Consider the following 16,051-nt stretch of genomic DNA (forward strand, 5'->3'; position numbering starts at 1 on the left):
GCACAGGGCAGGTGTCAGGAGGCTGGGGGACCTGTTCATAGATGGGAAGTTTGCGAGCCTGGGTGAGCTGGAGGGGAAGTTTGGGCTCCCCCCAGGGAACACCCTTAGGTACATGCAAGTAAGGGCGTTTGTCAGGCGGCAGGTGGCGGGGTTCCCTCTGCTGTCGCCGCGTGGGGTCCAGGACAGGGTGCTCTCGGGGGTATGGGTTGGAGAGGGGAGGATCTCGGAAGTGTACCAGGTGATGCAGGAGGTAGACAAGGCCTCGGTGGAGGAGCTGAAAGGTAAATGGGAGGAGGAGCTGGGTGAGGAGATTGAGGAGGGGACATGGGCGGATGCCCTGGAAAGGGTGACTCCTCTTCCTGTGTGAGGCGTAGCTTCATACAGTTTAAGGTGCTGCATAGGGCTCATATGACCGGGACAAGGATGAGCCGTTTTTTTTGGGAGCGAGGACAGGTGTGTTAGGTGCTCTGGGGGCCCAGCAAACCATGTCCATATGTTCTGGGCATGCCCAGCGCTGGGGGAATTTTGGAAGGGTGTAGCAAGGATGGTATCAAGGGTAGTAGGATCCAGGGTCAATCCAGGCTGGGGACTCGCAATATTTGGGGTTGCAGTGGAGCCGGGAGTGCAGGAGGCGAAAGAGGCCGGTGTTCTGGCCTTTGCGTCCCTAGTAGCCCGGCGGAGGCTTCTTCTTCAGTGGAAGGATGCAAGGCCCCCAAGCGTGGAGGCCTGGGTCAACGATATGGCGGGGTTTATTAAATTAGAGAGGGTGAAATTTGCCCTAAGGGGGTAAGTGCAGGGGTTTTTCAGGCGATGGCAACCATTCCTAGATCTCCTGGCAGAACGGTAAAATCAGAAGGTCAGCAGCAGCAGCAACCTGGGGGGGGGTCTCTTTGTTTTTGTTTTGGGTTGAATCTTTGCCGACGACGGGCGTTTATTTATTGTTTCTCTTTTGTATATATGGGAGAGGGGGTTTGTTCTTTTTGTTCTTAGATTTTTCTGTTACTGTTTTCTTTTTTGTGAAAATTTTAATAAAAATTATTTTTTTTTAAAAAACATTGTTGTTTGATGCCAGTTCGTTGACCTCAATAACGACCTCTGGTCAAACTAAATTTGTCAAGCCAGCTTTTTGGCGAGCTGGTTTTCGGACCAATGTGCTCTGCCACAGAGTGATGTGAGGAAAGTTATTCCCCTCCCTAGTTGTTTTTGTACTGGGCCCTGTTCCTTGGTGACACAGATGAGTGGATTTCTATGCCTTTATAACATATGGCTCTGAATTGTTAACTGATGATCTTTTGTTTTCTGGCAATGGCTTGACGGTTCACCTGAATTATATCATGTTTTATTTTGCTGAAGCTACAAGAAAAGCACAAAGTCAGCGGTGGGAATCTGGGTGCCATTGAAGAGCTGGAGAATGCTTTTAACCTGGCTGAAGAGTCCTGTCCAGGCATTTCAGATAAACTGGTAGCACACATGGTGGAGCGTGTACGAAGGTGAGTGAAACACGGAAAGCAAGCCGTGTTTACACATACATTTGCAAGATGAAGGGAATGAGCATTAGATTTCCATGCAGTATTCGCGATTCTTCATTTTTTTATGAGCCAGTGTGTTTTAATATGTTGGGATTGTACAGAGCTGGATGAAGTAATCCTGGTCCCACTCGATGGCTGCCTACATTGGCTCACTAAAAGAGGTCTTATGCCTAAATAGAAACATGGAAAATAAGAGCAGGAGGAGGCTGTTTGGCCCTTTGAGCCTGCTCTGTCATCCATTTTGATCATGGCTGGCCCTCCAACTCCGTAACCTGTTCCCGCTTTTTCCCCCTTTTCCTTTGATCCCTTTACCTCCAAGAGCTAGATCTAACTCCCTCTTGAAAACATGCAATGTTTTGGCCTCAACTGCTACCTGTGGTAGCGAATTCCACAGGCTCCCACTCTCTGGGTGAAGAAATTTCACTTAATCTCAGTCCTAAAAGGTTTACCCTGTCTCCTTAGAGTGTAACCACTGGTTCTGGACAGCCCCACCATCAGGATCGTCCTTCCTACATCTACCCTGTCTAGTCCTGTTAGAATTTTATAGGTTTCTGTGGGTTCCCCCCCACCTCATTCTTCTGAACTCCAGTGAATATAGCTCTAACAGACTCGATCGCTCCTCGTATGTCAGTCCTGCCATCCCAGGAATCAGTCCAGCAAATCTTCTCTGCGCACCCACTATAGCGAGAACATCCTTCCACAGATAAGGTGACCAAAACTGTATGTAATATTCCAGGTGTGGCCTCACCAAGGCCGCATATAATTGCAGCAAGACATCCCTGTTCCTGTGTTTGAATTCTCTTGCTATGAAGGTCAATGTACCATTTGCCTTCTTTACTGCCTGCTGCACCTGCATGCTTTCCCTCAACGACTGGTGTACAAGGACATCCAAGTCTGGTTGCACATTCCCCTCTCTTAAATTATAGCCACTCCGATAATCTGCCTTCCTGTTTTTAGTACCAAAGTGGATATCTTCGCATTTATCCACATTATACTCCATTTGCCATGCATCTGCCCACTCACTCAACTTGTCCAAATTACACGGAAGCATCTCTACATCCTCCTCACAGCTCTCACCCCGCCTCCCTCCGCAAACCATCCAGCTTTGCGTCATCTACAAATTTAGAGATACTACATTTATGAAAAATGAAAATCGCTTATTGTCACGAGTAGGCTTCAATGAAGTTATTGTGAAAAGCCCCTAGTCGCCGCATTCCGGCTCCTGTCCGGGGAGGCTGGTACGGGAATCAAACCGTGCTGCTGGCCTGCTTGGTCTGCTTTAAAAGCCAGCGATTTAGCCCAGTGAGCTAAACCAGCCTCTTATCTAACCAGTTCCCTATCTAAATCATTGATATATATTGTGAATAGCTGGATCCTAGCACCGAACCCTACGGTACACCACTAAGCACTGCCTAACAATCCGAAAAAGATCTGTTTATTCCTACTCTTTGTTCTCTGCCTGCCAACCAGTTTTCTATCCATCTCAATACACTGCCCCCAATCCCAGGACTGGTTGGTCCTGGACATGAGGGTCGGAATATCAACTTTGAAAAACTGCTCCTGCTCCCATGCGAGAAACTTCTTCCGTTCCCAGGATTTAGGACCCTCGCTGTCCACCATCCACTGCTCCTGGGGAATCAACTCCTTCCGATTGTTGTCGTACACAACAAACTGCACATCGTCCACATAACCGACAATCACGAACTCCAATAATCCAGGGATTGGAGACATACCCGTGAAGAAATACCGGAGAGAATGAGAGCCTGCAGACACCTGTCCACACAGAAGGAGCAGAACTATCAGTCCAATCATTGTTCCTTTCCTCAGGCTGGAGGAAATATTTCAAGTGAAATTTTTCTCTAAGAATAGGGAAATTTTCAACTTGGAAGTTCCATCTTGTCTTGTTCACAGTGAGCCTCAATCGGATTGGCCTCTACCTCCCTTCTTAAATAATGGGTTTCCAGTAACTACCTTCAAACCTGCAGGAGCTGTTCCAGGGTCTATAGAATCTTGGAAGATGACCACCAATGCATCCACTATTTCTAGAGCCACTTTCTTAAGAACTCTGGGATGTAGATTATCAGTCCCTGGGGATTTATCAGCCTTCAATCACATCAATTTTCCCAAATACCATTTCTCTACTAATACTGATCTCCATCAGTTCCTCCCTCTCACTGAACTGTGTGCTCCCCAGAATTTCTGATATGTTATTTGTGCCCTCTTTCGTGTAGACAGAACCAAAGTATGTATTTAGTTGGTCAACCATTTCTTTGTTCCCCTTCAATTCAGTTCACCTGCCTTTAGCTACTCTGAAGCTGGGTGAACATTTTACTTTTTGAGGTGCTTTACATTTCACTAAAACGGTTCTGCTGTCAGGTTAAGAATGCCAGTTTTAGCCACATAAATATGGGCGGAGTCATAGATGTCCACAGCACAGAAAAGGCCATTCAGCCCAACGCGTCTGTGTCGGTCAAAAAACAACCACTAAGTATTCATTTTTCAGCACTTGGCCCATAGCCTTGTATGCCCTGTCATTGCATGTGCACATCTCCTCTCCTGTTCAATGTTATGAGGGTTTCTGCCTCCACCACTCTTTCAGGTAGAGAGTTCCAGACTCCCATCACACTCTGGGTGAAAATGTTTTTCCTCTCATCCCTTCTCAACCTCCTGCCCCTTCCCTTAAGTCTATGCTTCCTGGTCATTGACCCCTTCATCAAGGGAAAACTTTCTTCCTGTATACTATGACCTTCATAATTTTATACATCTGAACCGTGTTCCCTCCTTCAATCTCCTCTGCTCCAAGGAAAACAACCCCAGTCTATCAAATCTCGGTTCATAACTAAAACTCTCCATTCTGGTAAATCTCCTCTGCACCCTTTCCAATGCTGTCACATCCCCCCCCCCCCCCTATAATGTGGATTCCAGAACTGCACCCAGTACTCTACGTGCGACCGAATCAAAGTTTTATACAGTTCCAGCAAAATCTCCCTGCTCTTAAACTCTGTGCGTCGGTTAATTATGGCAAGCATACCATCGGCCTTAACTACTATATCCACCTGCTCTGCTATCTTAAGGGATCAGTGTACATGCACACTAAGATCCTTCTCATCCTCGGTGCTAACCAGAGTCCTGCCGTTTATCATGCATTCATGTGGATTGATGATGTCCTGGCTCATCTATGCAGGATCAGAGGACCAGACAGCTGCCAGAAGAGGCTTGCAATGTCAGCTTGGTCAACTCAATGGCACAATAACTTTGAACCAAAGCTAATATGGACTTGAGCAAATAAACAACTAGTGCAATGCAAGGAGTGTTGCATTGCCAGAGCTGTTATCTATCTGATGTGACATTAAACTAGGTCACTGTGTTCCTGCTCAAGCGGATGTCAAAGATCTCACAGCACCATTCAGAGAGAAGAGGAGTCTTTATGGTCTGTCTAGTGCCACGAAACAGATTAATTAATGAATTAATAACAGACCGTTCAACTCACTTGTGATCTTGCGTACTGGCTGTCACGTCTGTCTCAAAAACAGTAACTGCTCTTGAAAAGCAGTTCATTGTTTTGTGGGGTGTTTTGGATTAGGTGGGTGTGATAGGTGCTAGATAGATTCTGAATGGTTACTGCTCAGAAGGGGGGCTTTCGGCCCTTCATGCCTGCTGTTTGCAAGAACAACTCAGCCACTCACACGCCAATCATTTCCCTCTAGCCCTGCAGACCTCTCTCTTATGTTGCTTATCCAATTCATTTTGAAAGCCCTGATTGAATCTGCCTCCACCATACTCTGAGGTAGCGCATTGCAGGACCTAACCACCCAGTTTCACTTTGCTTTATTGTCAATACAGAAATTAATTTCGGGCACATTGTTCATTTAAAAATTGTATAGAAACAATAAAAGAAAGAAAATTACCCGATCGGAAATCTAACTTTGTAATAAAATCTATCACAATACATTAATACAACCAGTCAGTGTGTCCCATCTGGCGTTCATATCCTCACCAATATACAAACTCCTGTTAAAAGTTTCATAGCAAGGCACAAATAAGTTGAGGAATCAATTTGACCTGGATCTGAGGGATTATAGCCTTTTCCCTGAACACAAACCAGCAGTAATACTGAAACAAGGAGTGATTCTCATTGTTCATGATGCTCTTTACTTTCATCAAAATTCTTAGAGCAGATTTCATCAAGAAAGATTCACTTATCTGGGGAGTTGAAGGCCAGGTTATGGGAGGAGGCCCTGAGGAATGTTAATGCATCCTTGCCGTGTGCCAGGCTCAGCCTGATACAGCCTGATACATGACTGTGGCCCGGATGAGCAGGTTCTTTGAGGAGGTGGAGGATAGGTGTGGGCGCTGTGGGTGAATATAAATGCAAGTTTTTTTGTTCTTTGTTGATGTGGATTAAAGAAGGCCCCAGAAGTTGAAAGAAGGTTGTGCTGAACTCGCTCTGACTTCTCAGTTTATATATTGTCTCCATGGTCAGTGTGCAGCCTCCCAACCATTCCCTCTGCGATGGACAAGGTATCCCTAAAATAAAGGCGCCCCTTCCCTTGATTGTTGAAGGGCATTAAAACAGGGGGCATTACCGTTGGGGAAAATTGGGGTTCAGCAGAAAGTGGGTAGTTGGAGTAACAACCGCATGATGCGTCCTGTGTCCATTTTAAGGAAAGCATTTCAACCACACACTTTGTAATTCTACTGGGAAAACCAGTTCTAATCTCCATTTTCTCTGTTCAATCTGTTGCTCTAATATTGGGTATTATAAGGATCTGACCTTAAGCATTGATCTCTATGAATTATTGTTGATATTGGTACCATGTGAAATTGATCAAGTTTAATTTTTTTTTTAACTTTTCAGTTGTGTAATAGAAATGGTTAAGTAAAGTATCATATTTAATTGAACAGTTCCACCCAGTGGTAGGATTTTGTAAATCCCTGTTAAATTATCTTTGAATACTTAATGGTCAGACAGCACTCAGTCTCTTACACAGCTCTGTTTTACCTGTTTTTAGATTCTTTATTAATCATGTATTGCAGCTTGTGTCTGTTGCACTGAACTCTGATGCACATTCCAGGTTGCCATGCTCATTGAGCGTTTAGATAGGCACGTGAAGTGCCATAGCATACAAAGTTACGGACCAAGTGCTGGAAAATGGGATTAGAATAGATTGGTGCTTGGTGGCTGGCACAGACATGAAGGGCCGAAGGGCCTCTTGATATGCCGTAAAACTCTGGACAACACTTGCTTTTTCTCTCTCCCTGACTCTTGCACCTTTCCTCTTTGGCTCTGTCTCTTGCTGTACATAATCACTCAGTCATGTGGGGGTGCTGAGGGTATAGACCGTGTAAGGAGAGGAGCGCATGAGTGGGATCAGTAGAGTAGGCACCATGGAGATGGAGGTGACACGAGAGAATGTGTTGGAAATAAGAAAAGGGGGCAAAGCGAGTACACCAAACTTGCAAGTTGGACAGAACGAATCTCACATATTTAAAGGAGTAAATTATTTCATTGTTTCCGTGTTAGGTAGCGACACACAAAATCTAAAATCCTAAACATGGCACACAGCATCATTGGGAGATTTATCTCAAATGCATACATTTTTGGTTCCAATTGACAGCATTGTCGTCTTTGTGGTGAAATAACCTTGGGGCGTGCGCACTTGGCATGAAGAATGTAGTGTTGGAGAAGATCATTTTGGTCTATTTGACAAGTTCCAAAGATCAAACAATACCAAACTTTAACCGAAATAAATGAGAGAGGTTGCATTTCGCTGTGATAAACAGGAGCATCACCTCGTGCTTTAGAAAATAAAGTGAATGGGATAGAAGAGCAAATAATCAAACACAGCATCTCAGGTCAGCAAAGCAATAAAAAAATGTTACCAAAGCACTAGGACTTATTTCTATGATATAGAATTCAAAAGTAATGAAGTTATGTTAAACTTGTATTGGACCCTAGCCATACTCCATTGAGAGCAGATCTGAACTCCATCCTATTAAAAATGGCACTGGAGCAGCGCAGTGGTTAACACTGCTGCCTACGGCATTGAGGACCCGGTTACTGTCCGTGTGAAGTTTGCACATTCTCCCCGTGTCTGCATGGGTTTCACTCCCACAACCCAGAGATGTGCAGGTTAGGTGGATTGGCCATCCTAAATTGTCCCGTAATTTGGGGGGAGAAAATAGAGTACTCCAAATTTTTTTTTAAAGAAACTGGAGGAAATGCCAGAAGAAGATTAAGAAAGAAGGTACCAGAACCGAGAGATTACTGCTATTGGGAAAGGTTGAAAAGTTGAGGCTCTTCTTCAGCATAAGGGTTATATTAACAGGACAAGTAATTCAGATGCCTGATCTAATGATCCAGAAACATGAGTTTAAATCCCCATACCCAATCTGGTATTTATGTGACTCCCGACCCACAGCCATGTGATTGACTCAGAACTACCCTCTGAAATGGGCCCAGCAAGCCAATCAGTTACATCAAACTGCTAAGCCACCTAGCATCGACCTAGGCACCCTACAAAGTCCTCTTCTAACATCTGAAAACTGGTACAAAAATTAGGAGAACTGTCCCCAGACTAATTAAACAACAACCCAACATAGTCTACTCGCAGAATTGGAGATAGTGAGGATTGGGCTCAACGGTGATGTTGTTTCTTCATGGTTTAAAAGCCCGCTGACTCTATTTGCGGATTTGAACGGTAAAAATTCAGTCCCTCCACTTGGGGATGGAGGGTGCCGAGTGGATGGAGATTGTCGCCTCCACAAGAAGGTGAAAATGTGTCGAGTGAATTGAAACTGCTCTTTCTGACTTGTTGCTCTTGCCCTCCATCCCCCACCCCCTCAGGTATTCGTTAAGCAGATCCAGCAAGAATTCAGCGCGGTGAAGATCTCGGCACCTCCAGGGGTTTCCCAAGTGCCCCGTGACCCAGCACCCAACAACACCCCTCCTGCTGCAGTTAGGAAAGCCCATGGCTGCCGATGCCTGTGCTCCATGGCCATGGCGACTGGACTCGATCGCACTGTTGGATCAGAACTAAAAATCCTTTTACTTTTAACAATGCTGCCATGAGGGGTGGCACCAAATAAGAGGGGTTGATATCTTTTTTTGTTTTAATTAGAAGTTATAATATTTTTACATTTTCTTTATATACAGAGGTTAATTGGTGCATATCAAGCTGTATTAGTAGAAATGTACCATGTGAAAAAGAGACAGTACCTCTTTTGCTTGCCTGTCTGGGCTTTGTTTCAGAATTCAAAGGTCAATTTTTTTAATGGTTTTAAAAATAAATCCACTGTGTATAAGGGTGCAAGAACATGGATTATACACATTCAGGATAGAGGGTCCTATACAGTGGATAACCTTCCCTGAGGTACTCCTTTTAAGATGTGACTACATTGTGCTGCTAGTTAAAATGAAGCGATTTGGTGAAGAAAGTAGCTGGAGGAGTTAATGGTGGTGATTATCCCAGACTTAAGATCAGTCAGGTCACCCCCTCATTTGAGGAATTCGTCACTCTTCAGGGCAGCCTGGCAACACAGCCAATATGTGTCTCACCTCCTTGAACTAGAAGCCTGTGTCTTTTAATCACTAAATCCTCGCTGGCTCCATCGAGGGAGGTTTCTCATAAAGGGTGCCAGTCGGCTAGATGGAGCCCTCCACTGACGCGAGGCTTACCTGACCACTGAGTGGTATCGAATTGCAGGAGGAGATTCAGGTCATCAGTTTGAAAAGACTAGCTCAGACTGACTGGTTGGAGGGATTATGAGATGCAAAAAGGAGTGGCAATGCTTTTATAAAAAAAACACTTGGGTGAAGCTCCACCAGTTGCAATATAGTAATCACACAGTCTAAACCAACACTATAGCTGCCCTCCAATTAGAGGAACAAGGACCCCACAAAGGCTCCAGTTTACTGAGACCTGCAGAAGCGATTCTGTCTCTTTACAGAACAGTTCCACAATGCTGAAAGGTGGGCTTGCCGGAGAGGGTGCAGCTTATACTCATGTCCAATGGAGCAAAGTCACGCCCATCGGGGTTTACGCCAAGGCTGGCTCTCCTTGTTTTCCTCTATCCTCTTGGGTGTCGGAGACCAAGGTAAATAACTCCAGACCTGGAATCTCAATTCCTGGGAGAGATCTGGCCTGGAGTATTACTCAGAGCAAAAGGCCAATGGACCAGATTGTCACTCAGATTGGGTTGTACAGAAATTAAAAATTGGATGTCTGAAATCCACACCTGGTCAATTCAGGAGCTGCCTCTGTACCAGAACTCATTTTGAGCCCTTTGTTTCCAGTCATTTAGCAGCGGCAGTGAATGGCCTGTAGACAGTTCAAAGAGCATATGTACCTCTGACTGTTTATGGACAAATTTAAGAGGAAGGTTCCTAAAATATTTTATTTCTTCCCCCACCCCCTCGGATCTGTACTATCGATAATCTAGAGAACAGGAATTTGTAGGTGTGTTGCAGAAGTATTACTACAATTCACTTTACAGCAAGGGAGTTGCTGTCGCCAATGGATCTCCATGTTCCAGGAGATCTTGGGAAGCGTCTTCAGTCTGTCAACTGAACCACTGTTGGCCAGTTTCTTTAATGGCATTGACATGGACTTTCCTACTGAATAAATAGGGCGATCGTTAGCAGGATGTGTTGACGAAGCTTTGAGATCTGGTGATGCCGTCTTTATCCATCTAATCTAAAAGGAAGTTTATTTTCCTCACTTTCATGTACCTGACAGCAATTACCATAATTTCCTGTATCGCCACATCCCCCCCTTTAATTTGTGATTTTTATATCTAAGCACACAATGTTTCATTGTGCAAGTAGAAAACCGTTCAGTTTAGATTCTGTTATATAACTTGGGATCAGTATTAATTCTGAATGGATCCTCTGTACGGCCTTAAATGGCAAGTTAGGTGGGTTGTTTTGCTTTTACACCTTGCATTATGAAGAGAAACAGAATGACTAATGATGCCACCATGAAAAGGGCAGCCATATTGTTCTGCTAGAACAATAATAGCCTGATATAAATGCCATGATGTAGCACCTAGGAGGAGACGGTGAAAGGGCCCAAATGGAACAAGTGAGGGTCGCAGGCTAGTTGGAGGGTTGGGGAAATAGACACGAGAGTTCAACAACCCTTAATATAATTTTAGCAAGAAGGACTTTGAGCAGTATTATCCAAGAGTGGACAGAGTTAGTATTAAGGCCTGGGAGTAAGCAGAATACTGCAGCTGTAATGTGAAGGGAAATGTGCACACCAGTTGTTTTAAAGGTACTGTTGGTAAGATCCAGACAAAGAACTGACCAGCATCAAGGGTAGCATTGCAGGAGTAGCATTCCCATGGGGATCTCCCACCAAGACTTTGGCAAATCCCTAACAAGGTGCTGTGAAGGACCATTTGTCTTGTTTCCCCAGGTTGTGCCCGAATGTTACAGCTGGGAGATCTTGAGAAACACACCCTGGTGTGTTTTTAGAATTTGGTTTGCTATTGAACACCCACAGAATGATTCCAAAAGTCATTTTGGCTTCACTTTTCATAAAGGGCGCTCCCTATTTTCTGAGATTCTGAGTCTGACGACTTGCTGGCTCTGAGGTTCCCAATTCCTCGTTGAGACCTGCAAGCAAGCCATCAATAAGTTGACACTCTGTGCCCTCTCACTGTGCCCCTGATTGGACCTGCCACTCGAATGGACGGAGGAGCGAACATAAAGAACTCTAGTTTTGAAAACTCCATAGCCATGTCAGTGAAAGTGGGAATTGTGTTCCTGTACGTCTAGTGTTTGTATACTGCGTGTATTAACAGTGTACAAGTGCATATCTGGTCCTTGCAACCCATTTATTACTTATTTTAAAGTCCAGTTTAGGTTTGGTTGTAGTTATTTATGGTGAAGGAGGGTATCCGTGCTCTTGGAGCTGCGGATCGCATTTTATATACAGTGTAATGGACAAGAATAAAATATAAGAATGGGTCTCTTGTTTGGCTTTATTTAAAGCAGCATCTTCCAAGATGTCTGCCAGGCATGTTCAACAAAGAAAATTGGGCTTGGATTTGTGCAATGATTGATCAGTTCATTTGATTTTGATGAGGAGGAATGATAGTCAAAGATACCCTGAAGAGCTCAGCACTCTTTTTTGAATAGTGCTGTGGGATTTTCAACACCAGCTGAACTGCAGCCACTTCACAGGCAGAACCTCAATCCAAAGGGCAGATCTTGAACAATACAGGATTTTCTCACCTGCCAGGATTGTTCAACTGTTGCACCTTTTTTTTAATTGCCCAGGAGTCTGGGAAGCTGATAGTACCCTGGTGCTTCCTTCAGGTGATGTCTCAGCCAATCAGCACCCATTTTCTCCTGGAGTATAAATTGTCTCTGAAGTTGGGTATTCTTGCATTTGTTCTGATGAGTGCGAGACAAAAAGCATTGACAACATGCCTCTCCTTTCAACAATATCAGGATGTCCTCTGCACTGCACTCTTGTGTCAGCCTTGATTTTGTCCTACAGCCAAGCTGGAGCCTTTCGACTCGGCTGAGAATGCTCACAGCTGAGCCAAGTTATCCTGGCTGCTGAAGTGTTCTTCATTTAGAAGCAAGAGGAGCTTATTCAGCCGCTCGTTCTCTGAGATCTCTCCACTCACTGGTATTTGAAGCATGTTCCTCACAGCATGCTCGGTGCTCCTGGAATGCAGAGCAACGAGCAGCTATTGCTGTTGGAACACGGAACCCGCTTGTGCGTGATGCGGTCCAGCCACATTGGGTGAATGGCTAAACCAATTGTCTACCACGATTATTCAAGTCTGCACCCCTTGGATTTAAGAGGGTGAGAGAGAGAAAATAAGGGTTAACTGGGGACACAAGGAGAGGGTGAGTTTGATCAAGGCAAATGGATACAAGAACAATGTAGAATTATTGGAGGAACTGTGGAAAAGGACATATGCCTGATCTTTGTTTAAATTGTTTTTATTGGTTTGCATTTTCTAGTTACCTTGCAGGAGACATTAAACAGTAACATAGAGATCTTTACAAAATGAGTATATGTCCAAGATGAAACAGTGATACTCATAACAAGCCCAGGAGGGGCAACAAGACTGCAAATGTGTAGGTATTATTACCTTAGTTATGGGGTCCCCTGACTTCGGCCACTCCCTCCATGCCGTTCATGTGCTGTGTGTGTGTGTTGCCTCCTGGTGTTAGAACACATCAGGAAATTTTATGTGCCACCTGGGTGTACTGCTCGCGAGGTCATAATCTTTATTGTCACAAGTAGGCTTAGATTAACACTGCAATGAAGTTACACCTGTGTACTTCGCTGCCGTTTGTCCCCTCCAGCTTCCCTGCCTTGCGTCCTAGCTGTTGTTACCCCTCCTATTCAGACTATGGGTGGCACCAGTTCTGGTGTGTCGTCATCCCTCGTCTCTTTCTGCTCCGGCCGCCCCTTCCCCGCATTGGTTGCTGGTTACAAACAAATCTTGGAACAGGCTGGTGAATAGCTTCCAAGTATTGTGGAAGCCTTCCTCTGATCCTCGAATGGGGAAATGTATTCTTTCCAGTTCTCCGAGAACTCCTAGGTCGGACAGCCAGTCCACAGCCTTGGGTGGTGCAGCCGATCTCCACCCGAGCAGGAGTCTCCGGCGGGTGATCAGGGAGGCAAAGGCTGGGGCGCCTTTCCATGTGACTAGCTGGTTTGGCTGTTCCAAAACCCCAACTTCCTTGCTATAAAGTGTATTGCAGTAATACTTCTGCAAGCCCTGAACCTAGTGGACATGGCTGCACCCTCACTCACACAACCCTGGGCATGGCCTCAAAAAGTCCAGTCAGTCTGGGGCAAGACCAGGGCATGTGGGTGTGGTTGGCCAGGCCTCCCTGGCACTGTTCACATTTGTCCTCCACCTCCGGAAAGAACCCACTCATGCATGTTCTTGTCATGTGTGCCCTGTGCACGCTGGGTAAGGGAGAAGCGAGAGAGTAACTCCCGAGGGGGGAGCTACCACACTAGCAGGAAAGATAGTGCCGTGGCATGCAACCAATCAGGGCTGCATCGTGTCCCCAACAGGGGGGAAGGTGCCAGGCAGGGGGGTGGGGGTGGGGTGGGGGGGGGGGGGGGGGGGACGGGGGACCATTTAACAGCCGGAAGAGCAAACGGGGATAGGAACAGGGGAAAGAGGGACAAAGGAGGGGTATACTGGAGAGAGGGAAAGTGAGAGACGGGGGGGGAGGAAATCACACGGGGAGGGAGAAACCGGGGGGCCACACGGGGAGGGGGGGGGGGTCGACACGGGGAGGGACTCAACGGCCCACTGAAAAGATCCAGAGTCCTCACCCACCTAAGAAATATGAGGGCCGACATAATCTTCCTCCAAGAGACACACCTGAGAGAGCAGGACCGACTGGGTAAGAAAGGGCTGGATGGGACAAACCTACCATTCCTGCTATGGGACAAGGGCCAGGGGGGTGGCAATACCGATCAGCAAGAGGACGATGTTTGGGGCGACAAAGACGGCTACTGAACCAGGGGGACAGTATGTCATGGTCAGCGGGGCCCTGGATGGGGTACCAGTAGTACTAGTTAATGTGTACGCACCCAACTGGGATGACCCAAGCTTTATCAAGGAGACCGTGGCAGAAATCCCTGACATAGCGACGCATCGACTAATCATGGGGGGGGGGACTTCAACTGTGTACAGGATCCAAAGGCAGACAGATCAAACCCCAAAACGGGGAAAACCTCAAGAATGGTAAGGGAACTCAGTCACTTTATGGAACAGATGGGAGTGGTGGACCCCTGGAGGTTAGCCCACCCAGGGGAGAAGGAGTTCTTTTTCTCCCCAGTACACAACGTATATACCAGAATTGACTTCTTTGTGGTAGGGAAAATGGTGCTTCCGGGGATAGACAAAGTGGAATACTCCACAATTGAGATATCAGACCATGCTCCACATTACATGGACATGAGGCTGGAGACGGGCAGGGCCCAATGCCCCACATGGAGGTTGGACATTGCCCTACTAGCTGACAAGGCCTTCAAAGAAAAGGTATCATGGGCCATAGCAGAGTACACGGAGAACAACCAGAACGGGGAGATGTCACCCTCCAGCGCTAAAGGGAAGTGCTAAAGGCTGTACTAAGAGGGGAATAATCACTTTCAAAGTGCGAAGAGATAGGGAGGAAAGGGCGGCTAGGCAGCAGCTGGTCGACTCCATACTGGAGGTAGACTGTAAATACTCCGAGGCCCCGACCGTAGAGCTCCTGGCGGAGAGGAAAGAGCTACAAATTAACTTTGATCTGCTCTCCACCAGGAAAGCAGTGCACCAATTCCGCCAGGCACGTGGAACCCTATGCAAACACGAAGACAAAGCCAGCTGTCTGTTGGCACACCAGCTGAGAAAGCAGGCAGCCACCAGAGAAATTGCGCAAATCAGGGATACCAGAGGCACATTAGAAACAGAACCAGAAAAGATCAACAAAACCTTCAAGGCCTTCTACCAAGGGCTGTACACCTCAGAGCCCCCAATGGGGGAGTCTGGGATGAAACGGTTCCTTGATGGATTGGACATACCAGTCGTGGGGGAGGGCAGAAAATGGGCCCTGGAAGCACCACTAGCACTGGGAGAGATCATGGACAGCATTAGCTCCATGCAGGGTAGGTGCCGGACCAGATGGGTTCCCGGTGGACTTCTACAAAAACATTTGCGACAGCACTGGCCCCGCATCTGCGGGAGACGTTCACAGACTCGCTAGCTGGGGGCACACTGCCACCCATGCTAGCACAGGCCTCAATCTCGCTGATACCTAAGAAAGACAAAGACCCAGCGGAATGTGGGTCATACAGACCCATCTCACTGCTGAAAGCAGATGCCAAAATGATGGCCAAAATCCGAGCCAAAAGGCTAGAAGTCTGTGTACCAGAGATGGTCGCAGAGGACCAGACGATCTTTGTCAAATATAGACAGCTTACCTCGAACATCAGGCGCCTGCTGAACATGATAATGACCCCCTCCGGGGAGAGAACACCAGAAGTGATCATCTCCCTAGACGTAGAAAAGGCCTTCGACAGAGGTTAATGGAAATACCTCATAGAGGTACTGGAGCGGTTTAGGCTTGGAACACCTCGTGGTTAAAGCTCCTATGCAACGCTTCCATGGCGAGCATACGGACCAACAACACCAACTGCCGATGGATGCCCACTGTCCCCGCTGCTGTTCACTCTAGCGATCAAACCACTAGCAATCGCACTCAGAGCAGCAAAAAGCTGGAGGGGGATCCGAAGGGGAGGCAGAGAACACAGAGCCTCACTCTGTGCAGATGACCTGCTCCTCTACGTTTCGGACCCACAAAGCAGCATGGACGGAATCATCGCGCTCCTGAAAGAGTTTGGCGCCTTCTCGGGCTACAAACTCAACATGAATAAAAATGAGATCTTCCCCGTACACCCGCAAGTGGGGCAGCACCAACGGGACGCCCGTTTAAACAAACCCAACACAAATTCCGCTACCTGGAGATCCAAATAGCCCATGACTGG

The 16,051-nt window shown here is 46.5% G+C and overlaps 1 protein-coding gene across 1 annotated transcript in view; it reads left to right on the forward strand.

The window, feature by feature from the left end:
- Positions 1-11,502, forward strand: part of stk25b (serine/threonine kinase 25b) — a 90,385-nt gene extending 78,883 nt beyond the window's left edge. Inside the window, exons 10-11 of the mRNA XM_038815656.1 lie at positions 1,354-1,490; positions 8,377-11,502. Of these exons, the coding sequence (XP_038671584.1) occupies positions 1,354-1,490; positions 8,377-8,416 (177 nt within the window). The 3' untranslated portion in view covers positions 8,417-11,502. The remainder of the gene's footprint in view (positions 1-1,353; positions 1,491-8,376) is intronic.
- Positions 11,503-16,051: the final 4,549 nt, after the last annotated feature.

The sequence above is a fragment of the Scyliorhinus canicula genome, chromosome 13 (assembly GCF_902713615.1).
Source record: "Scyliorhinus canicula chromosome 13, sScyCan1.1, whole genome shotgun sequence".
In the NCBI taxonomy this organism is placed as follows: Eukaryota; Metazoa; Chordata; class Chondrichthyes; order Carcharhiniformes; family Scyliorhinidae; genus Scyliorhinus; species Scyliorhinus canicula.